This window comes from Furipterus horrens, unplaced genomic scaffold (genome assembly GCF_987537825.1).
Source record: "Furipterus horrens unplaced genomic scaffold, mFurHor1.1.pri manual_scaffold_3, whole genome shotgun sequence".
NCBI lineage: Eukaryota > Metazoa > Chordata > Mammalia > Chiroptera > Furipteridae > Furipterus > Furipterus horrens.
This window is the reverse complement of record NW_028327173.1, coordinates 148206352-148228603: the sequence shown is the minus strand read 5'-3', so window position 1 is coordinate 148228603 and position 22252 is coordinate 148206352. Positions and strand designations below refer to the sequence as shown.

The following is a 22252-nucleotide window of genomic DNA, read 5'->3' as shown; positions in this document are numbered from 1 at the left end:
TCAATCCACTGAGCCACACCAGCCAGGGCAAAATTTCTGTGTATTTTAAAAGTTGCCTATTATTAACTGCATTGGTCCAAAAGATGACATGATCACAATAGAGCTTCAGGGTACTCTCTGGAGTTGTGGGAGGAGAGAGAGCACAGACTCTGCTCTGTGACTTAGTGGGTTTTGAGCCTGGATCTACCATTCATCAGCTATATAATCTTGGGCAAGTTATTCTGCATTTCTGTCCTATAGGAAGTAGATAATTATATTCCCATTATAGAAATGCTCTGTGTATCAAATGATATAATATATATCAAGAGCTAGGCACAGTGCCTGGTATGGACAATTATTTGAGTAGTTCTCAATCAATAACTCCCAAACACTACCTCAAAGATAACCATCACCAGCAGTTAAGGATAATCACAGCAGCCCTGGCAGGTGTAGTTCAGTGGATTGAGTGCCAGCCTGTGAATGGAAAGGTCAATTCCTGGTCCGAGCACGTCTGGGTTGCAGGCCAGGTCCCTAGCTAGGGGCGTGTGAAAGGCAATCCATCAATATATCTCTCACACATAGATTTTTCTCTCCCTCTCTTTCTCCCTCCCTTCCCCTCTCTCTAAAAATAAATAAAATCGTTTTTAAAAGGATAATCACAGCAGGAAACATTCTGAAAGCCACTTCCCTGGAAATTGATCCAGGTGACATGATCCCCGTGGGAACCAGAAGCTGAAGCGTCAGCAACAGGTGTCAGCAACAGGTTTTTCCAGATATATGCTTTCAGAAGGACCCGCCTCATTCCATTACCCTTAGCAGTGGTGTAATAACTGTGCCCGCCCAGTTTCCCCACAGCTCTCAGCACAGAGCTGGGCCTGTTTCTCACACCTCCTGCTGCTCCTTCCCCAGAGCTTGCTCTAAAAGCTTCTAAACTAAAAATTTCAGGTGGAAATGTTTGGAAGCAAACTTCATGCAAGTCTCAAACCCAATGACAGAAGGACAAGTGTAATAGAGGGATGGGAGACAGCCAAAGTGGCCTTTGTCTTTGTTCCAAGGTGAAGAACTTTTTCAGAACATTTGTATTTTCAAAAGCTGGTAGAAATAGAGGAAGAGGGAGAAGCATGGATTTGTTGCTCCTCCACCCATTTATGCATTCATTGGTTGCTTCTGGCATGTGACCTGGGTCGGGGTTGAACCTGCAACTTTAGCCTATTGGGACAACACTCTCAACCAACTGAACTATCCAGCCAGGGAGGTATTTAACATTTTTAAAAATAGTTCACTTTTTATTGTACTTTTTCCATTACCATTTATCCCCCTTAACCCCTCTCCCACCTCTATCCCCACTCCCCCACCCTTGGGTATTTAGCATTTTTTAAATGATTTTCTGCATTTTCCCAATTATCTACAATGACTATGTGTGTATTATCTTTAATATCAGATTCTTTGGGGTCTTTTCTAACTACAAAAGCAGTTTGTGCTCAATGCAAAAAAACTGAAAGCACAAAGGAAACAAAGCCTCCTTAACCACATGTAGAGATGACAGCTGTTAACATTTTGGCATATGTCTTTCCAGGCTTTTCTCTATGGGGAGATGCTTCATTTTTGTGATTTGGAAAAAAAGTAAACATGTAAGAGACAAAAGCTTAGGTCTTTAGCCTTCAATTTTATTTGTTTTTAAACAGCATCTAAGGGTTTGGAAATGCCCTTAAGAGCCAGGGTCCACCCCATGCACTCCCCCTGCCAGGGCTGTTGTCCAGGCTCCAATCACTTCCCCTCAACCACACCAGCCATCAGGCCTTTTTTCTCTCCAGGTCCAGAGACCAGGGACAGAAGAGGGTCTCCAGTTAAGAGGCAAAGTTGGGACTAAGAGATGCTGCATGGAAGGACTGGGCTGAGACAGTTGCCTTTGTTAGTCTTAGGATATTTCAGGATTTGGTAGCATGCTCAGACACACTGTAAGAGGGCATGAAGAGGGGCTTCTGGTCTCCTCTCTCGCCTCACTCATTCCTGGGCAAGCCCTACAGCACCCCTTCTTGCCAGGCTCAGGGCACTGCCTTTAGAAGTTGGGCAAGTGGTAGCCTGGGGTAAGAGTAATCCAGCATGCCTTGCTGTGACCTGGTCAGCTGCACTTTATTCCTGGTCTAAGCAGGACTGGTAATCAGGAAGGCGACAACGATTCAGACCTGAGAGTGTCCCACTACCTCCTACCACAGGGCTTAGGTCCTAACTGTACCAACTCTCACCTAAAGGGGAATAATGCAGGGGCATGTCTTTGTGAGGAGGGGCAAACCTAGGCATTTAAACCCCAAGCGTGGACACAGCTGCCACCCCACCCCACCCCCCAGCCAGAAACACCTCAATGCATGCACTGAAGCAGCAGGGCAGCTCAGCCAGGAGAGTAAGGGCCCACAGGGCTAGATGTACTCTCCCCCAACTCGTTTCCACACCCATGGTAACCATGGAAACATAATCACCCACTCCTGCCAGCTGCCTAGGTTTAGACAACCAGGCCTGGCCCACCTCCACACAGCCAAGGCCTGAACTGAGGAGGCCAGGCTGGCCACAGAGTGGCTGCAGGAAGAACTGGGATTGGGCAATTTGGTCAGTCCAGGCTTCCGGCTCAGCTTGGGAAGACTACCACAGGAGCCTCCACATCTTGCTGCCTAGGCTGGGGTCAGATGGGGCTAGGTCAGCTAGCAGAGCCAGCCGCATGGTCCCAGATGCCTTCTGCCTATGGACTAACAGCTACTGTGGGGCAGTAGGCCTTGCTGCAGCAACAGTAGCCTCTGGGAGTCATTTTGGGGGCTTTCTGGCTGCTGCTCCTGCCCAGGCCGCTCAGCTAGCCCTCCAGGGCTGAGGATGTACCGATAGTCACTGGGGGTGCCCCCTACAGCCCCCACGCCACTGCCATCCTCAGCTCCACCACGAGCCTGGTCCCCACCAGGCAGCTCCAGGCTGTGTCCCTCAGCAGACTCCTCAGCTCTCTCCAGGTTGATGTACAAGGGGTCCTGGCTGGTGGACAGCACAGACAGGTGGCCCAGAATGTTTTCCAGCTCCATTCGCAGGCACGTGAAGCTTGGGCGCTGCTTGGGGTCGGCGCTCCAGCACTGGTACATGAGCTCATACCTGAGGCAGACAGAGGAGTAAGGGGCGGTAGTGAGGAGCCAGAAGAAAGGGGAAGGATGGTTGTTCCCTCAAAAGCAAAGAGCCCTTAATTATACAAAACCAGAATTTTTTTTTAACTTTTAAAAAATATTTTATTTATTTATTTTTAGAAAGAAGGGTAGGGAGGGAGAGAAGCATTGATGTGCAAGACAAATGTCTCTTACACGCCCCCATTGGGGACCTGGCCCACAATCCAGGCATGTGCCCTGACTGGGAATTGAACCAGCAACCTGTCCATCCACAGGCTGGCACTCGATCCACTGAGCCACACCAGCCAGGGTCAAAACCAGGATTTAAAATATTTCTTTTATTTAACACATTCATGTATAGGCCTTACTATGTATCAGGAACTCTTCTCACAACAACCCTAAGAAATAAGTGATGCCTACTTTACCAATGTAGAAACCGAGACACAGAGAGGTAGAAAACCTTGACTAAGATCACACAAGTAGAAAGTGATGAAGCTGCAATTGGAAGCCAGGTGGGTTGGCCTCAGAGTCCCTCCTATTCTGTCTTGGGAAGAAGTAGGAGTGTTTGTCTTGTAGAACACAGCCTGGAATGTGGATTTTGACATCCACTCCTTGACCTAAATCCTCAACTATTCAGGCAGTCTTAAACCCTCTTTGTTCATGGATACATCTGAGAATCTGAGAAAAGCTTCCAGCCCTCTTCCCCCAGCAGGAACACTTTTGACACACAGTTTCAAGAATCTTACAGATTCCCTGAGGTTTTACCCTGTTCCTAGGGCATGCCTCAGGCTGAAGAGGAAAAAAAAGAAGGGGACAGGGCCAAGACCAGATTAGTCAGAGACAGCAAATGCCAGACTCTCTTCCCTGTGCCTACAGGAAAAAAAAAAAAAAAGCTCCATACACTCCCCACACACCAGCCCTCCTGACAGGGGCCCCCAATGATGGGGGAAATCGTGCCAGACACCGAGTAGGCCGTGGGAATGGTCTGGAGCCATGGGTCTGTGGCCAGGCTGGGATACATTGTAAAGGCTGTGCTAGGAGCCAACTGGCGCCTGTCCACCAGGCTGCCTGGTGGGAGGCCAGCGTCCGCCCACCCTCTATTGACAACACTAGCTCCAGCCTGGGAGACTAAGCCAGGGACTGGTCCCCACTGTCCAGCAGACTCTCTGTAGCTCCAGAGGCCTAGGTAGGCTGCAGCCAAAGGGTGACCCAAGCTTCCTGTCCCTGCCATGCCCTGAGGTTTGCTGAACGAATAGGAGGGGCAGGGCCTGGTTTGTGACTCAGATTTGTCTCTTACCCACAGTCTAGGCTCAGGGCACTTCGAACCCACTGCCCTAGAGGAAGAGGACCCCACCGTTCATGCTGGGCCTTCCTCTACCTGTCCACATTACTGGACTGCTGGAGGTCCAATTCCACCACAAGTAATAGAGGTAATCTTCCTCTAATCCTAGGAGGAGAGACTATTACATATTATCCCCATTTTGTAGAAGAGGAACTGGGATTAAAGAGGTTAAGTAATATGACCAATGTCACACAGCTATTAAGTGAATGAGTTGGGAGTTTGAATCTAGATCCCTGTCAGTTTAGAATATGTGCCCCTTAACCATGACGCCAACTGTAATTTGTCTGTTCTAGTGTTATTCCCTCAACCCAGGCAACCAGAGTGTTCCTGGGCCCCCACGGGGCCTTTTCACCAGTACCAGCAGGAGGGAGTCCCTTCACTTCCATAAGAGGACAAGGCAAGAAAGAAACCCAACCTCCCACCCCCAGCACCCCCTCCTTGTCAAGCAAGGAATGTGATGGAGCAGCAGTTTTTTCCTTGCCCCTGTGCAGCCCTCTCTGAGAGGGAAAGCTCTGCTCTGCCTAGGAGGTCTTCTGAGACTAGCTGGGGACAGAGCAGGAGTGGGGGAGGGGAGAAGGTGACAGGGAAACCTGCACTGACTGCTGCTCAGCCCTGAAACTTCTGCCTTCCGGGTTCCTGGTTCTCTTTGGGAACCAGAGAAAATATAGTGATAGGAAAAGGTTAGAGCAAGAAATATGAGATGGGAAAGGAGGAAAGAAAGAAAACAGGGAGGTGGTAGATGAAGAAATTTGAGGCAAAGGTCAGTCTTCCCTCTAATGAATGATAAGGACATTTCAACCAAAAAAAAGGTCTAATTAATCAAGATTCTGAGGTGCCACTGGCCCAGTAGCTATGGTGGCAGCCATCAGCTGAAACCCCAAATTCCTGTTTCCTCCCACAATCCCCTTCCTGGGGCACTTACACATCCTCCATACAATCCGGAGGCTGTTTTAGGCGGTTCCCGCCGATGAGGTAGTTGTAAATCTCAGCATTCTCGATGCCAGCATATGGCGTCTGCCCACGAGTCACAATCTCCCACATGGTCACCCCGAAGGCCCACTGGGACAGAATCGATGTAAGAGGAAAGGTGTCATTAGGGTTCCTGAGCCAAGCAGAGTCCGAGGCAAGCACATCCTGGGGCTCAGGGGTCTTATAGGTGGCAGCCAAGGCGCAGAGCGATGACCGGGTTGGGCCCTTGAGGATCCTGAAGCTCCACCCACACACTCGTCCCCACCACTTGCGTTACCAACACGCCTCACTGTGCCACCAAACTCACCACGTCACTGTGCACAGTATACAGGTTGTCAGCCAGGCTCTCCAGGGCCAGCCACTTGACAGGCAGTTTGGAGGCACAGCCCTGACGATAGTAGTCCCCACTATAGATCTTCCGGGAAAGCCCAAAGTCGGCCACACACACAGTCATGTCTTCTGCCAGCCTACAAGGAGTATTGAAGGATGGGGTCATGCTGGCAGCCTTACTAGAGCAAGGGCATCTTTGCTCCTAAGCTGTTCCCATGTGTAGCAGATACTGCTCTGGGCAAGAGCCAACAATTAGCCAGCTCCTCCTGGAACTCACCACTCCCTTCCAGCCCGAGCCTCCAGAATTCACATACATGCAATTCCGAGCAGCCAGGTCTCGGTGGATAAAGTTCCGGGAGCTCAGGTACTCCATGCCACAAGCAATGTCCACCATGAACCGAATCAGGGTCTGCAGAGGCAGGTGCTGGTGGGCAGACAGAGCAAGCTCAGGCTGGATCTGTCCACCCAGCCAGGGCGAGGTAAGTGGGGTTCCCTGGCCAGAAAGCCCTTGGAACCACTGAAAGGAAGGAAATAGAGGGGCTTCCCAAAGCAAGGAAGTTTTGGCAAATCTTCCAGAGCACCCCAAGTCAAGACTTCCCCAATTGGGGGCTCCACCGGTCTCTTCTCCCAGAAAGGGTCTTTGCTCAGCCTAAAATTTCCAGCAAGCATAAAGAGTCAAACTTGACAAATACCATATGATTTCACTCATATGTGGAATCTAATGAACAAACTGAAGGAGCAAGCAAAATAGTGACAGACTTATAGACAGAGAGCAGGATGACGGCTAAGGTGGGGCAATTTAGGGAGTAGAGGGACTGAGCAATAAGGAAAAAGGACTCAGAGACATGGACAACAGTGTGGTGATTGCAGAGGGCAGGGAGTGTAAGGGAGAGAAATGGTAATGGAAAAAATACAATAAAAAATAGTCAAACTCAAAGCTTGCTTCTCCCAACCAGATCAATTGGACCTCCCCACCCAGACAACCTCTTTCCCAGGGTCTTTGTCCCTTTCCTACTCCTGGCCACTCCCATCCCAGGCACTCACAAAGGGGTTCTCCCCAATCCGGGAGGCAAGCAGGAAGGCGTGCAGGTCCCCGTGCTTCATGAAGGGCAGGATGACCATGGGGATGGGGAGACGGCCTTTGGCCCTGCTCCGGAGGCTGATCCCTGGAAATAGGGAGAGTCAGGAGTAGGTCACATAATGGTCAAAAGATGGCTCAGGTGTCTGCATGAGCCCCTTCCTGCTGGGTCCTACCTGTGGCTCTACTACCTCTTTCCCCAAAAGTTCCACCCTGGCCTAGTGACTGCTCACGATGAACTGTGGCTGCCCCCACATCTCTGAAGCATCTTCTCTGTCCCCGCTTCCTCCTTCGCGTACAGACTTGTGGTACGGAGCCTGCAAACTAAACTCCTTACCTGGAGTCTGAGCAGATATCAGTCAGGATCCTGGCTCTTTTGCCATCTGCTTGCTCACCAGGTAAGGCCGAACTTCACTCTCACAGGCTGCCCTCCCACCCTTGGGGAGCACAGTTTTAGCCTTATTTTGTACCTGCCTCCCCTAAGAAGGAGCTCACCAACAAGCTTGGCCACATGTGGGTGGTCAAACTCCTTCATGCAAGCCGCTTCCCTGAGGAACTCTTCAATGTCGCTTGAGGCAATGATGTCAGCTGGGAGAGAAGGATGGGAGGGAGGGAATGAGGAAGGTATGTTCCCAGTTCTGACCCAAGACTCCTAAGCCTTGTCCTTCAGATATCCTGGGCTTCCCAGGGGGGCCAGGAGACAGTCTGGCCATGAGCAGGAGAAACCCTGCTACAGGAGTGGAGCTTTCTAAGAATTTCTCCACTTGCTAATGCCTTCCCTTTGGACAGCCCAGCAGCTCAACCAGCCGCAGCTTTCCTCACTCTGTGTGAGCCCAGAGGACAGTCACTGCTGCCAGAGGAGAGCGAAGGCTGGGACATGAATGCATGTGGGTTCATCCTGTGAATTATTCACCTGGCATCCCAGCTAGTGCTGAGTAACTCTTCTTGGAAAGTCGTGGGGCCCAGCAGAGCCTCCTTTAGGATCAGTCACCCCTTTCATCCTAAGTGATGCCCTCACTTCACCCCTTTTCTCCACTCACCTTTCAGCATCTTTACAGCCACTTTCACAAAGGAACCATCCTCCTGCTTCAACTGGGCCTCCCGCACTGAACCAAACTCTCCTACAAACCAATCCAAATTAGGGTGAGGAGTCCTCTCACCCTTTTGTCCTCCCCTCCCACCCTTCCCAGGTGACCCTCCATAGGGACAGAAATGCATTAGACTCTGGGGCCATTGGCGGAGGCTCCCTCGCCCACAGCCAAAGCCCAGTGTGCTGGGAGTAACTTCTCATCAGCACTCCCTGTCCCCAGCTACCATGTTCCCCAGCATCCCAAACTCAGGAGTTTATAAGCATATACTCTTCACAGGAGCTTACCCACATCCACACCCTCAAAGTGACGGGAACAGCCAAGCACACCCAGACATGGCAAACTCCACTCATGCCAATCCCTGCACAGCCTCACATACCTTTGCCCAACATCCGGCCCAGGGTGAACTGTTGCTCTGGGATGAGCACATCCTCCAGTTTGTCCTTCAGTTCATCACTGATGCCCAGGCTGTCCACTGTTGGGGAGAGGGTGGTGAGAAAGTAGAGGGACTCCGGTTCCTAATCCAAAACCCAGCCTGCCTCCTACACCCCCGCAGCTAGAATGGCAACCTCTACAAGGGTAAGCTCTGTGTGTCTTTTCCATTATGTGTGCTTGGGACTCATCATATTGGTCAAATTGATGAATCAGTAAAAGGAATACAGATATGGGGTACAAGATAGCCCATTCTGCCCACCTATGATTCCTCACCACTCACATGTGGCCTCAATGCGTTCAGGCCTTTCCCGATTGAAGGACCGGGCTGCCCTGAAGTGAACAGCTGGCTCCCCTCGAGCCATGACACTGTCAAAGGCTTGCCTAAAATGAAACCCAGGACTTGGGGTCAGCTCCCAGGTCTTCAGTCATCACCTGCCTCTCCCTGTGTCCCTACCCCTTACCCGAAGCGTGTCTCCTTCCGCCTCTTTCGGAGCAGGATGAGAGCCAGGGCGGCAGCCGTCACCAGGGCTGTCAGCACACCCAGGACCACAGGCACCCACGATGTGCGGCTGTGGGGAGGGCCCTGCTGGCCTGTGGGAGACAGGGGCACGAGGCAGGGTAACACCTAGGAGTCCCTTTAAAGCTTTCCAGTGATGGCCAGCTGGCCTGGCCAAGAGACTCCTTTAAGTCAATTAAGGTCCCGAGTAGAAAGAGACTCCAAAGTCCCAAGAGTTCCTACCCTGTCAGTGACATGCTCTGGCTATTGGGACCTAAGGCACAAGCAGAGAATGCCATGTAGTTTAAGTATCAACCCTAGCTAGCCTCAACTGCTTGACTCTGAGTCCCCAAGTCTACTGAGAGGTAAGGTGCTGCCAGCCTCCTCCCACCGGTCCCACGTGCCCTCGAGAGCTTTCATCCTGTCCCCTCCCTCTACGGGCCTCACCTGCGTGGTCATGAGAAGAGACCACCAGTGGCTGACTCCAGGGCCCACAGCCAACTGCATTGGAGACACACACACGCACAATCAGGTCCTTCTGGGGATCCCAGACTGTCAAGTTGGTCCAGGTCCCCTCCACTATCAATTCACCCTGCAGCCAAGAAAAGCCCCATCCCACACTGAGTCTGAGGAAAAGACCTCCAGCTGGGGCTTGAAGGCAGGAAAAGGTGCAGCTAGGAACGTGGGAGCCTAGGGACACTGGATTCAGAGGTTGCAGGAACACAACCTGCTAGAAGTGTCACATCCCTGCTCCAGGCTGCAGAGGCCCCTGGGGAACACAAACAAGGCTCAGTCCCAGGAATGCAGAAATGGGGGAGGGGAGGGAACTGAGCTGCAGATAATAAGGCCTTATCTGTGCTCTCCCCGATTTGTGCAGAAATGTGCTTCCTGCTTTACATACAAAGTAGCCAATGGATGCAATCCTAACAGAAAACATAATCCAATAAGAAGTGCAGCCTGCAGGGAAAGGTGAGAGAAGTGGGCTCCCTGGGGCGGTGGGAAGCCCAGCCCACCAAGGCCCCCAGGCCTACCAAGGACAGCCACTCTGAAACCGATGGCCTTCAAGCCCTGAGAGGTGACTCAAATACACTCAGAGACTGGAGGCTTCGGTCTTCCCTTACCTGGGTTCCGTTGTCTTGAACCCAGGACAGTTTATAGGGTCCCAGGGGGCTTTCGAAAGGGCCATCAGGGATCACTTCTTCCCACTCCAGGATGAGGCCTGAGTCTGTGCGGATGGCATGGAGGTTCTGGGGAGCACTGGCTGGGGCTGTACCCAAAGAGATAAGGTTGCTAAGAGCCCTGCCCTTCCCACCATCACTATTCCATGCAGGCCTTTGGAGCCAGCTCCCAAGAACTAAACAGTTTAGAGAGCAACAGGTAGGAGAAAAGCTTGCCTCCCAGTTCTGACTGCTCTCACCCATGTGCTGGGGAGGAGGCCTTAGCAATGGCAGCACCTCTGCTAGGCAGAGTATTCTCTTAATCACCTTGGTGACTGCCTCAGCCACATCCTTCTCTACTCCCCTGTCCTAGCCCTGCCAACCTCCTTGCAATTGCTAGAGAACTCCAAACAAGTTCCCTCCATGAGGTCTTTGCACTCACTCTGCCCTCTTTCTGCAGTGATTTTCCCCCAAACATGGCTCCTTATCAATCAGACCTCAGATCTCTTTATGGAGGTATTCCTGAACCACCGTTATCTGATTGTATCTGCTTTGCTCACCAGTACTAGAGCTGCATGGGAGGAAGGCAGGGTTTATCTAGTTCCTAAGTAAGCTGCAGGCAATCAGTAAGTGTTTGCCAAATGATGCATAAAGCTCTCTCCCTGGTAGTTCCTCTCCTGGTCTACTGAACTCAGAACTGGAGCCCAGACAGCCCCTCCCCTGCTCCAGCCCCACGGCCACTCTGCTGTGAGTCACTTACCCAGACCCTTTGTCCGAAAGGGCACCCAATCAGCATACGGAGAAGGCCCCAAGGCATTGGCACAGCGCACCCTGAGGCTGTAGTTGGTGGCAGGTGCCAGGTCCCGTAGAAGGCAAGTAAATGGTGGCACAGGGACCACGACAGCCAGGACCTCCCAGCCTCCTGGGGCCTGTGTCACCTACAGAGAAGCAGAAAACTAATGATGTAGAGGGAGACGGAAGATGGGCTAGATGTGGGGGGCTTGAGATAATGCCTCCTTTACGTCTATCAGCAAACATCTGCAACCCGCCCCTTCCCTCCAACCCTCTCTGCTAATAACACAGCAGGTGCCACACCTCCATCTTTGTAAATGCTGTTCCTTTTGCTTAGAATGACCTGCTCTTCCTAGCAAAGTCCCTCTCATCCTTTAAGACTCAACACAAATATCACTTTCTCTGTGAAAGCCTTTCTCAACTGCTCCAGAAAATTAATGCCCCTTTATGCTTGGTGCATTACTTGGTTAGAGCAGTTGCCACTAATTGTAACCCTTTGTATGCCAGCCAGATCAAAGTCTCAGAGCTTCTCAAGGGCAGAGCAACAGGAAGCCTAGGGGCACCATGAACCAGGCCTTCACCTCCCATTCTGGGAGCCCAGGGCAACAGTACAAATGGAGATCCATGTTCCATAGAGCTAAATATTTACATGTTACAGATCAAACCAGCAAATTGTTAAATAAAATATTTCCTATCTTAATGTACTGACAAACAAAGCTTCAAAACAACCTGGAAGGTCAGATTTGTATTTATAATCCTCAACTCCTTGGACTCCCAAGCCAGAATGTGGTGGCGCAAGGTTCTATCTGTCCCTTGAGGGATGTCATGTGCACAGGTGGAAATACTGCCTGCATACCCATCCCCCCCACAAATGGACATAGAGGAATATGTTCCATACTCTCCCAAGGATGTATCAGGGAAGAGGCCCACCAGGCCCAGAAGCAGGCTTGCCATAAGACAAGAAATCGAGTATCTAGAATATGGTGTGGTGTGGTGCTTGGGAGAGGGAGGGGTTGTCTTCATGATCTGGGTAGGCATGCCTCACTTGCCCTGGGACAAGGGGTGAAGGGGTGCAGCCAAAGGAGGGCCAGAGCAGGGTCCTCTAAATGATGGAGTGCAGAGCAAAGGCCTCTTCTGCTTGGGGGAACTGCCTAGAAGTTTTGAAGGTGCTCATTAAATATCTTTTGAGTAAACATCTGAAAGTAAGCCTGCATTGCCTCTTGCCTTTAGTATCACCTTACCCAGGTTTTTCACTTTGCGGCCTAGAACTCATACTCCCCTTGTTCCCTTTGGCATGAGTAGGGGGCGAGGCAAGAGAGTGCAGATAAAAGATAAGTTAAAGGTTTGGGTTTTCATCAACATAAAAAAACCCTTCCAGACATCCCTAGTCTGCTCTAGTGATTTGCTTTCCAGCCTGAAGAATGCATGGGTTTCAGCCAATCTGCACAGTCCCTTGGTTACCAGAGCACCCTATGATAAGAGGCAGCAGCCTGGACTGTCCCTGGTAAGGGAAGAACACCTGAATAGAGCTGGAAACCAAGCCCCATGGGCAAGTCTAGTGGTACCTATGTGTTACCACTGTCCACAAAGTGCCACTGAAGCAGCCAGTAGGAACATGGCCAGGAGAGCCTGTCCCACCCTCGCAGTTTACCTGGACTGTACAGGATTGGAGCACAGCTCGGCCATCGGCACCAGGTGTCCAGGCCACACTAGCATTGCTGCTGGAGAGCTTTGTCACCGTGATGTTGAAGGGGGCTGCAGGCAGTGCTGTGGATGAGAACTCAGAGTCAGTGCCCTGGAGTTCGCAGCCCAGGAGGGTATGAAAGGAAGGGACAGAAGGCATGGGAGTCAAGCCTTGAGTGCCTCCCTAGGGTCTACCCACTTAAAACTAAAGAGGACTATTCAGCACTCCCAGAACAGCAGTAATATACAAGCCAAGCAACCAGTAGGAGGCAGACGTTCCTACCCAGGAGAGTGCCTAGGCTGTGGAGAGAGGTTGCCTCTCTCTGAATCAGGGGCTCCATCTGACCAAGGGAAAGGATAAGATAGTGGGTGTGTGGTGGGGCCAGCACCTCGGCTGCGGGAGAGGAAGTCCCTGAAGCCACAGCCCACTCCACAAGCTGGCTCTCTTCCCCTCCCTTCTTCCCTCCCTCTGTGCACACACAGTCCTTTGGGTCTCCTCCATCATCCTGCCAGGCTGTTTTCCCCTCCTCCATCCCCTCCACTGGGGCTGGCAGAAGCAAGGTTGGGCATGAGCCTTGACCATTTCCCGCTGGCTCGAACTCCCTCCCTCCCTCACTCGCTCCCTCCCAAGGGCTCTGCTTCACGATGGGAAATCTGCTGTGACGTCAGGTTTCTATTCTCATCTCAGCCTCAGCAGGGTCTCAGGTGCTCCCACTAGGAATGGAGCTATGCCAATTAACCCCTCATCCCTCAGATCCCAGCAGGACTGAGAAGAGCTGGAACACCACATGATTCTGCCCTTACCCACTGCTGGACAGCTTGCCAAGAATGCCCGTGCCTCACCTACCCTCTCCCCACCACCAGTTCTCCTACCTTGAAGATGTACAGTAGCTGGGCGAGAAGAGGCCAGGCCTTTCAGGTTGTGAGCTTCACAGGAGAACACAGTGCTCTGGGTCACCCCTGGGGTCAGAAAACCTCAGTCAGCCCCCAACCCCAAGCAGCAACTCCCACTCAGTCTGGGACTGGGGGAGGTGGATACTTAGGTTCCAGATCTTAATATCCTAGCAGTCACTCCAGCCAAAGGAAGGGGCTACACAGAGGGGTACGGCAGAACAAACAGGGACTTTGGAGTCTAATGGGCCTGGGTATAAATCCAAAAGCTAGGGCTCTGTCTTCTCATTTCCCAAATGGGATAATTATTGAGAACCAAATATGTCAAGTGCATGGCACACAGAAAGCAATTGAGAAATGCTACACCACCCCTCCCACTTCAATCCCATCTCCCAAAGACAGCACAAAACTGCCTCCCTTTTCTGGTCACTCCTTTATTGCACATTCCAGAGCCCTTCTGTTTGCTCTGCACCATACCATTGCTGTATCTGCAGATTCTTTGCTCCTTATGCATGTGTCTTGTCTCTAATTCTTTGAGGGCTGGACAGATGGCTTCTATCTCTTTTGTATTCCTTCCATCCCCTGTGGTGCCTAGCACAGTGTGGTGTGTGGAGTAGGAGCTCAGTGAGTGCTTATTATCAGGCTGGCTGCCTGAGGGTCCCAACCACGCACATCTGGAGAGAAAACCAACCTCCCCTCTAATCTGCTCCAACCCAGCACCTCCTAAACAGGACCTGCCCTTGTTTCCAATAGATCCTGCAATCCACCTCTTCTCAAGATTCATATTGCTAGGGGACTTGGCAGATCAGAGCCCGTCCCTCCCACATGCCAGTCAATGAGACCAACCTCAGACAACAATGTGTTTTGGCCAGTTCAAGCCTCTACCAGAAACATTAACTTTGTTTCACAGATAAGTGAGCCTCACAATCACATGAGGTATGTGCCCAAGGGTCCAGGTGGGAGTGCAGGTATGACTGCTTTTGATCTAACTGTGTGGAGATATGCACAGATACAGTTGTTTAGGAAACCAACACAAGGGCCATTAGGAGAGGAGGCCCTGTATTTTTGTGCTTCCTCCCCTCTCATTTTCCTTCCCCCTATGGTTCCCCACTGTGCAGCCTGAGACTCTCTGTCTTCTAGGCAAGTCTGCCAGACACTCCTCCTAGCTCTGCGTGGGCTGGTTCCTGGCTCCTTCCCTCAGGAGGAGTGGGCATAGAGGAGGAATGGGTGCCCCTGATCTACCCACTTCACCTCCCAGGGCCAGCTGAACACAGCCTGCACTGTCGTGAACCAGGGAACGCGGCTCCAGTATCCTCCTGAAGCACACACAGCAGGATCACCACTAATCTGCCCACCCAGCCAGCCTAGCCCACCTGATTAATGAGCTAAGCAATGGTGCAGCTCACGTACCCAGGCATCAGGGTTTGCTCCGGACACTCACAACAGCAAACAGTGATTTAAGCAGATTTGAACTCTGCCAGCCTCACCACCCCTGCTCAGAGCCCCTCCTCAGCTTGCTCACCTGTTACATTTAAAACAGAAGGAGAGGGAGCAGGTCCCCCAACCTTCGTGTGTTCTCTCCACCAGATAATGGTAACAGGTTCAGGGGGACCCACAGCCTCACAAGACAGTTGGAAAGGGGCATTGGGTGGTACCGCCAGATCTTTCGGCTGCACAGTGAAAAATGGCACACCTGGGGAGAAAAGGGGCATCAGGAATGAGCCTTGTCACCTCTCAGCTTCCAACTGCCTGAACCACAAGTCTGCTACCATTTGAAGCTCTCCCTGCATAAGGTCCCACAGGCCCTTAGGATTGGGTCAACTGCAAAACAGGCACCTAGCTTGACAGGAGAGCTCTTCTTTGCCCCCCTTAGGAATATCGTTTATGCTGTCCCCTTGGTCAAGGCAGAGTCTCCCTTCCCTGAGCTGCTCTGACAGCCCTTCTCTGAACAAGAGAGGGGGCAGAGGGTGGGGAGCTGGGGGAATGGCAAAGAGGGAGAAGTGGGCGGGAGCTTGAGCAGAGTTCTGCTGGCAGGACCCAGATCCAGTTGAGAGCCCTTTGTTACTTTCTTAGTCACTTTGTTTTCCTGGGCTGAACAGCTCTGAGCTCTCACAGCTGCGATGCCTTCCTCCCCTCCCCCATCTCTACCCCTCCTGGCCTGGCCACTTGGCAGAATAGAGTCCAGCCCAGATGGGTGCTTGAGGCTTGCTGTTCAGACAACTAAAAATGACTTGCATCCCACAGGTTGTGAGTCCTAGTTGCCCCTTGGTTCTCAAATACCCAGACTCCAATGGGTATGATCTTCCAATGTTGGGGTGGGCCTGGAGCCTGGTACAATCAGGCTCCAGAGGGCAGTGAGGCAGCTTTCTTCCACTGAGCTTTCTTCTCCAGAGACGCAGTCACCAGCAGACAGCCAACATGCCCACAGGCCTCCTCACCTTCTACTGTGAGCCACACCGGTGGGGAGGTCTTGGTTTCGCCCCCATCCTCCACCTGGCACCAGTACTGGCCTGCATCAGAGCGCTCTGCTGACTTCACGCTGTGGAAACAGGACAGCAGGCTCACCTCCAAGGATCATGGGGGCAGCTCTGCTGGGCAGATTCAATGGGTTCAGCCTGCCCCAACTTCCGGAAGTTTCCACAGTTGCCAAATAAAGAAACCACAGACCTCTGGGTCTCGGCATTGTCCCCAGCTCCCAGTGTCCCCAGGTTGGCATCCCATGCCTTCCCCCACAGTTCTGCACCTGAGGAAGCCGATCCAGTGCTGTTCGCTGACTGGGATGTACACCTGATCCAGGCCCTGGACCACCGCCCCGTCCTTCACCCACTGTATGTCAGGGTCCTCCATCCCCTTCATACTGCAGTTGAGATTCACCGGCTGCCCCTGAGACACTGTCAGCTTCACTGGGGCTCCCATGAACTTCAGGCCTGTGAGGTGGGAAGGAGAATGTGTCAGCCAGCTGGAGAGGTCCCTTGTCTCTGTAAATATCCTCCATCCTCTTCTAGAATCTAGCTTCTGTGTCAGAGGGCTCATTCTCAGCCAATGGCCAAGGAGCAGAGGCAGGACAGTGTGGAAGGGCTGTGGGAAGGGACATGACAGGCACCGTTTCTGCCACTGACCAGTTCACCCCAGTACTAAGGAAGAGACCTCTTCCCCATACCTCCCTGCTAGGCAATGTTAAGTTCAGGCCCAAAACCAAAAAGAAGGCAAGTCAGGCTGAAACAGTGAGGCGTCCTTAAGACACCTGGGGCAGGTCCTGCCTGGGAATGACTGCTATACCCAGCCAGTGGAACAGGCAGCCAGTTCTCCACCCAAGGTGTCAGCCCAGACCTGCACTGCTGCTGGCAACCCCCTGCACCTCAACCAGGCAAGTGAAAGGAGGCTGAGAAGGGAAGGAGGGGGTGCTCCCCTGAAGTGGAGAACATATGGCTGCAAAACCACGTCAGATCAAACACATGGCAGCCTTCCTGGCAGCCGCCTGCTCTATTAATACCTGAATGTGTGCAGTGGTGGGAGCCAGGAAGGTAGAAGGGAGGGGAGGGGCCCTGAATGGGGAGCCCAAGACCCCTGAGCTACTGTCACACCAACAGAAGCCACCCTCTGAACACTACTTTCTACACACACACACACAAACACACACACCCCTCCTGGTCTCCTTTGAACTATCCACATATCTGAAATCCAGTTCCGCTTCTTACTGCTCTTCACTGTGTGACTTTGTAGACAAATCCTGGGCTCTCTGATCCTGAGACACACACTTTTCAGTTTGTAAATACTTTCCACCGTTTCTCTTCCTTCCCTTCCCTTCCCTTCCCTTCCCTTCCCTTCCCTTAGAGGTTTATATGGCAGGGAGTGCTGTCTCAAGAGAAGGTGCCAGCTGGGTGCCTGCGGCTCTGGCCTACGTTTCTTCCTTACTCCCTTCACCCGGTCAGGATCAGTGACAGGGCAAGGAGGGACAGCCTCCCCGCCTCCCCCAAACACACCCAGCCGTCCCAGGGCTGTGGAGTGTAAACTCGAGGATCCAAAGTGCTGTAGGGAGCACTGCTGTGGCTGGCAAATGCCTCCGTGTTTATGTGGGAACACAAGGCTAACCCCCTCGAAGACTGTCAACCTTGCCCACCCTCTCCAACTTGCAGGCTTCAGAAAGGTGAGTGGGCACAGAAACGAGTCTGTCCAGACGTTTTCTGTGACTCGGCACCCTCACAGCCCCTGTACCTAAATGGTGCCTCTTGGGTGCTCAGCTCCAGCGCCAGGGGTTTCAGAGAGAGACCTTGGTGCGTGGGGTGGGCAGAATGGGGGTCCCTAGGACTGGAAGGGAAGAGCAAACAACTAGGAACACAGAGGCGGGAAAACCTGTCCCAAACACCCCCGCTGACCACTCAGCACACTGCCCCACTCTTTCCCACCCCGCCAGAAGAGCCCCGAACGAGAGAAAGTTGGGGGTGGGGGCCCCGAGATCCGACCGCGAACACGCTGCTACTCCCCCTCCCCCCGCCCCCAAGCCTCGGCCTCCCGGCTTTGGCCCCCCCGCCCAAACCTCCGGCCCGCCCAGGCCCGGGGCTCGCTGGGCTGCGGTCCCCGGGCTGCGACCCGGCCGCGCCCCTCCGCAGCCCCCGCTGCGCGCCGCCTCCCGGGCCAGCTCTTACCTTCGGCCATGGGTTCCAGGAGCAGCAGAGCGGCCAGACCCGCCAGCAGCAGCGGCGGCTGCGGCGGCGGCGGCGGGAGCGGCGGGAGCCCCGACCGCCCCATGCTCCGCCTCAGCGCCATCGGCGGCGACGCCGCACCATGCCGGGCCCGGCCCGCGAGCGACCTGGGAGAAGGGAGAGGGAAAGGAGGAGGAGGGAGAGGGAAAGGAGGAGGAGGAGGAAGCGGGAGAGGAGGGCTGCTGGAAGGAGAGGCGTGGGCTGGCCGGGGGCGGTGCTGGGGCCCGCGCCTCCGAGAGTCGCGGCGGCCGCCGTCAGCGGCGCGGGGTCCCCGGGGCCGCTCCTGGGCCACCGCGCTCCTTCTACGGTCGCCGCCGCCGCCGCCGCCGTCGCCGCCGCCGCCGCCGCTGATTCATGTTCTTGGAGCCGCCACCTCCTCCCAGGTCCTCCCGCCCGCAACCGGGGCTCGTACCTCCCCCCGCCCCCCCGCGGGGCCCCGGGCGGCTAGCTCCGAGCGCCAGCCTGGCAGATGCCAGCCTAGTCTCCGGCCTCCGGCCGACCCCCACCCTGGCCAGCACCCTTGCCTCAGCTAGTCCCTTGCCGAACCCGGGGATCTGAGTGGGTCCCCTGGATGGGCACCCCAGCCACGCCCCTCCTTTCCCAAATATACTCCGGCATCTTTTCAAACCCAGCACTCCAGATGCTTCCCTCAAAACCTCGCTAGAAGCCTCTACCACACCCCAACTTTTGTCCGGATTCTGATCTAGAAAAGCCAGCACCTGCTTCTCGGGATATAAAGCATCTCAATGTCCCAGACACTTCCAACCACCAGGACCCCCGAAATTGTGACTCAGGGCTCCCCCCACAGGATCTACTAGCACCCCTGCGTGCTTCTCTTGAGACTTTCACCCAAATCCCCCAATTCGTGCTCCATTTCCCACTCCTTGATCTCCAAGACCTTGGGCCTTTAGTCCCCGGTTTTCCAAGCTCTCCTCGGGAATCCTCAGGTTTTATCTGCTAGGCCAAAGCCCAGGGGCCTGTATCTTTGGGGGTTGTCGTTCTTCCTAGCTGCTTCCTCAGCTTCTACCCACCCACTCCCCAGTACATGGTATGAAAGTTGGCTCTATTACTACAATTTCTAATAAAACACTAGTTGTTAGTAGAGCACCTTGCACACTGTAGGCGCTCCATAAATAAATAGGCAGATGCCTGTTAGGTAACTTCCTCAGCTTGGCCTGTCCCACAACCAGTAATCACTGGGGTGCCTGCTCCCACGGACATCCTGTCAGGCTGATGCAGAGCTGGTTCCAAATCTGAGGTGTTCCCCTCCCCTTGCCCTAGTCTCTAGCTACCTGGGCCCTGGAGCTTACTCCAGAGGGCCTTTCCCAGAACACCTGGGTGAGGAGGAGGGACAAGCCACTCAGTCCCTTATTTCCCAGCAGCCTGATTGGATCTTTCCAGGGACTCGCCTTCAGCGCAGCAGGAGCTTGCCTCTTTCTCCACTTGGCCCCATTGGTGCCTGTTTATTAATTACACTAATGGTAACAGTAACAGCAGTGCTGGAGGCAGCCTCAGACCCAGCTGCGGGCGCCCCCAGGCATCAGCACGTGGAGAGACTCCGGAAGCGGAAGCCGTGCGGATGGCAGGGGCTCAGTCCTCGACCAATTTTGGGGGGCACCTGGGTTGGCTCCAGGACTTCTTCCTAAAGAAAAAAACTTGCTCCGTTCCAGAATCCACAGCCTCTGAATCTGGACTGAGTGAGATCGGGTCAGGCAGACAATAGGCTGGGGCTGAAACCAGATCTGCAAGGGCAGCTACTGCGGCAATGTGGCTGCTGCAGCCCTGCACTTGATTGGGCAATTGTCACTTCTCAAGGCTCTCTCCCCGACCTATCCTCTTTAGAGGGGGACTCCCAGTTTACAGTGGAAGGATGGGAAGACCCTTCCTAGAGAATGTTAAACCCAGAGCCCAAACCCAGCCTTCCACTTCCTTTAATCTCTTCCTTCCGGCCCAGTCATTTCCTGAACTCTGACAAGGAATGCCCAAGGAACATCCTTTGCCACCCGTCAACATAGGCTTCTCAGACATGTCATGGGTGCCACTGCATTCTCTACTCAGAACCCCCAAACCTCCTGCCTCAGCTGCAGACCTGAGACACATCACTGTCATCCTCCCACAGCATACTGTCCAGGTGGGGCCTGAAGCCCCAAGTTCCTGTTTCCTCTACCCCTGCTTCTGAATCCTTCTCAATTCTTAGTATTTCTACTTGCAAGGCGTTTCCCTTCTGAGCCCTCAAAACCCATTCTTCTTACCCATCTTCTCTCTCTCTCTCTCTCTCTCTCTCTCCCTCCCTCCCTCCCTCCCCTGCATGGTCTAGGGACATACTTTTAAGGGTATGCAAGCAGGTGTGGTTTTTGTGGGAGAGGTGTGTAGGTGGCTGAAAGGGTGTGCATTTTGATATATGAAGGGGTGTGTGGATTTGTGTAAACTCTAAATGTGACTGACGCTTTGTGGGTGGATGGGGAGAAAATATGTGTGCGTGTATGCGCACGCACGCACACCTGGAGGAGGTTGGCTGCCTATGCAAATACATGCCTGTGAAAATCTCCCTTCCTTTTATAAACGAATTGCTTGGAAGGAAACTAATCAAATCAACAGGAAATGTATTTAACCTAATGCAGGATCAGCTGTCCTAGGAATTCCTGTCCTCAGAACAAAACAGGAGCCAGGTATAATCTATCCCTGGGGAGTAAAAAGGGGCTGCATGAGAAAGAAAGGGACACCAGCAGTCTTTATGGATGGAGCTTGGTTGAACCCTGGCATTTCACTACACAGGTGAATTATCTGCCCACTCTCTGCCTTGTATGACCCAGGACTACCCAAGGAGGCCAAGGATTGAGAAATGCAAAGACAAACCTGGAAATAAAAACCATCTGCCCCTAGGAAGAAGCTACTTCACCATTTTCAGAGTTTAGACCTCCTCTTTCTGTCCCCCCTCTCCCCCTAGGATTGCAGGACTGAAGTGGGGAGAGGGGTAGGGGGTGGGGTGTGGTGCGATCCTGGGTTGGGGGATAAGGAGACCAAGAGGGAACCAAGGTGAGCCATGGAGTCCTGGCAGTCTCCCCAGCCCTGTGATCTAGGCCCTATTGTTTCCCAACCATTGGTTAAAGAGAAGAGAGTTGGAAAGTCTCACTTAAGGAATGAGACAGGCCACAGACTATTCCTCAATCACCTTAGAGAAGACAGGGAATCTATGCCTGTGGTGCCTGGAGGAAAACCACCTGCAGGTACAATTCCAGGGGTGCTGGGGACTGTTGCTGTTCCTGCCAAACACCCCTTGCCTGAAATTCCTAAGCCAAAAACAATGGCACTCCATGTCCAACCAAAGACGAAGCAGAAAGGTAAATTGCTAGGAGAAACTACACTTCAATATATAGTCGCAAGGAACTTTCCAATGATCAGATTTTTCCCAAAAAGCAGATTTAGGAAGTAGGAATAGAGCAGTAAGTTTGGGGTTTCTGAACAGGCAGATGAGTCTAAACATATGGAAAAAAAAAATTTGTCCTCTTCAAAATTTCACTTAGGGATGGCAGAGTTTCACCTAGAGAGAAAGAGTTTCATGTGTGAGTGTGAGTGTGTGTGTCTGAATGCCCTGTATCTGGCCGTCTATTTCTCTTTTTGACTTAACCCTCTTTAACTGCAGCCTGGCAATGGAGGCTTTTCTGGATCTATTTTTATAGAAAAAAAGTTATTATGGAATATTCTAAACATACACACAAGTAGAGAGAATAGTATAACGATGATTCCCCAATATATCCATCACTCTGCTTCAGTGATTATCTTAGCCAACTGTCCTATAAAATTTTTTGTTGTTTTGCTGGCATATTTATTTTATTTTGTTTTATTTTATTTTATTTCTAACGGTTTTATTTATTTATTTTTAGAGAGATGGGAAAGGAGGGAGAAAGAGAGAGAAACATCACTGTGTGAGAGAAACATCAATGGGTTGCCTCTCATGGACCTGGCCCACAACCCAGGCATGTGCCCTGAAGGAGAACCCAACCAGCAACCTTTCAGTTCACAGGCTGGTGCTCAATCCACTGAGACCCACCAGCCAGGCCTTTTTTTTTTTTTTAAGATTATATTTGTGTACTTTTAGAGAGAGGAGAAGGGAAGAAGACAGGGCAGGAAAGATCAATGTGTGAGCAATACATCAATAGGTTGCCTCTTGC

At 52.6% G+C, this 22252-nt stretch overlaps 1 protein-coding gene across 2 annotated transcripts; it reads right to left on the bottom strand.

Moving 5' to 3' along the window:
- Positions 1 to 1625: 1625 nt before the first annotated feature.
- Positions 1626 to 18207, bottom strand: TYRO3 (TYRO3 protein tyrosine kinase). Of its 2 annotated transcripts, none has more exons than XM_090270447.1 (19): positions 18024 to 18207; positions 16121 to 16304; positions 15816 to 15916; positions 14900 to 15070; positions 13360 to 13446; positions 12455 to 12570; positions 10772 to 10949; positions 9976 to 10121; positions 9302 to 9446; positions 8820 to 8949; positions 8639 to 8739; positions 8303 to 8398; positions 7876 to 7956; positions 7331 to 7423; positions 6802 to 6923; positions 6072 to 6181; positions 5735 to 5894; positions 5381 to 5517; positions 1626 to 3108 (listed from the first exon to the last, which is right to left on the bottom strand). In XM_090270447.1, exons 1-19 carry the CDS (start codon positions 18142 to 18144, stop codon positions 2721 to 2723), a joined length of 2667 nt encoding a protein of 888 aa, XP_090126573.1. In that variant the 5' UTR covers positions 18145 to 18207; the 3' UTR covers positions 1626 to 2720. The 2 variants fall into 2 exon arrangements, with proteins under 2 accessions (XP_090126573.1, XP_090126574.1); XM_090270448.1 differs by lacking the exon at positions 18024 to 18207 and adding an exon at positions 17593 to 17673.
- Positions 18208 to 22252: the final 4045 nt, after the last annotated feature.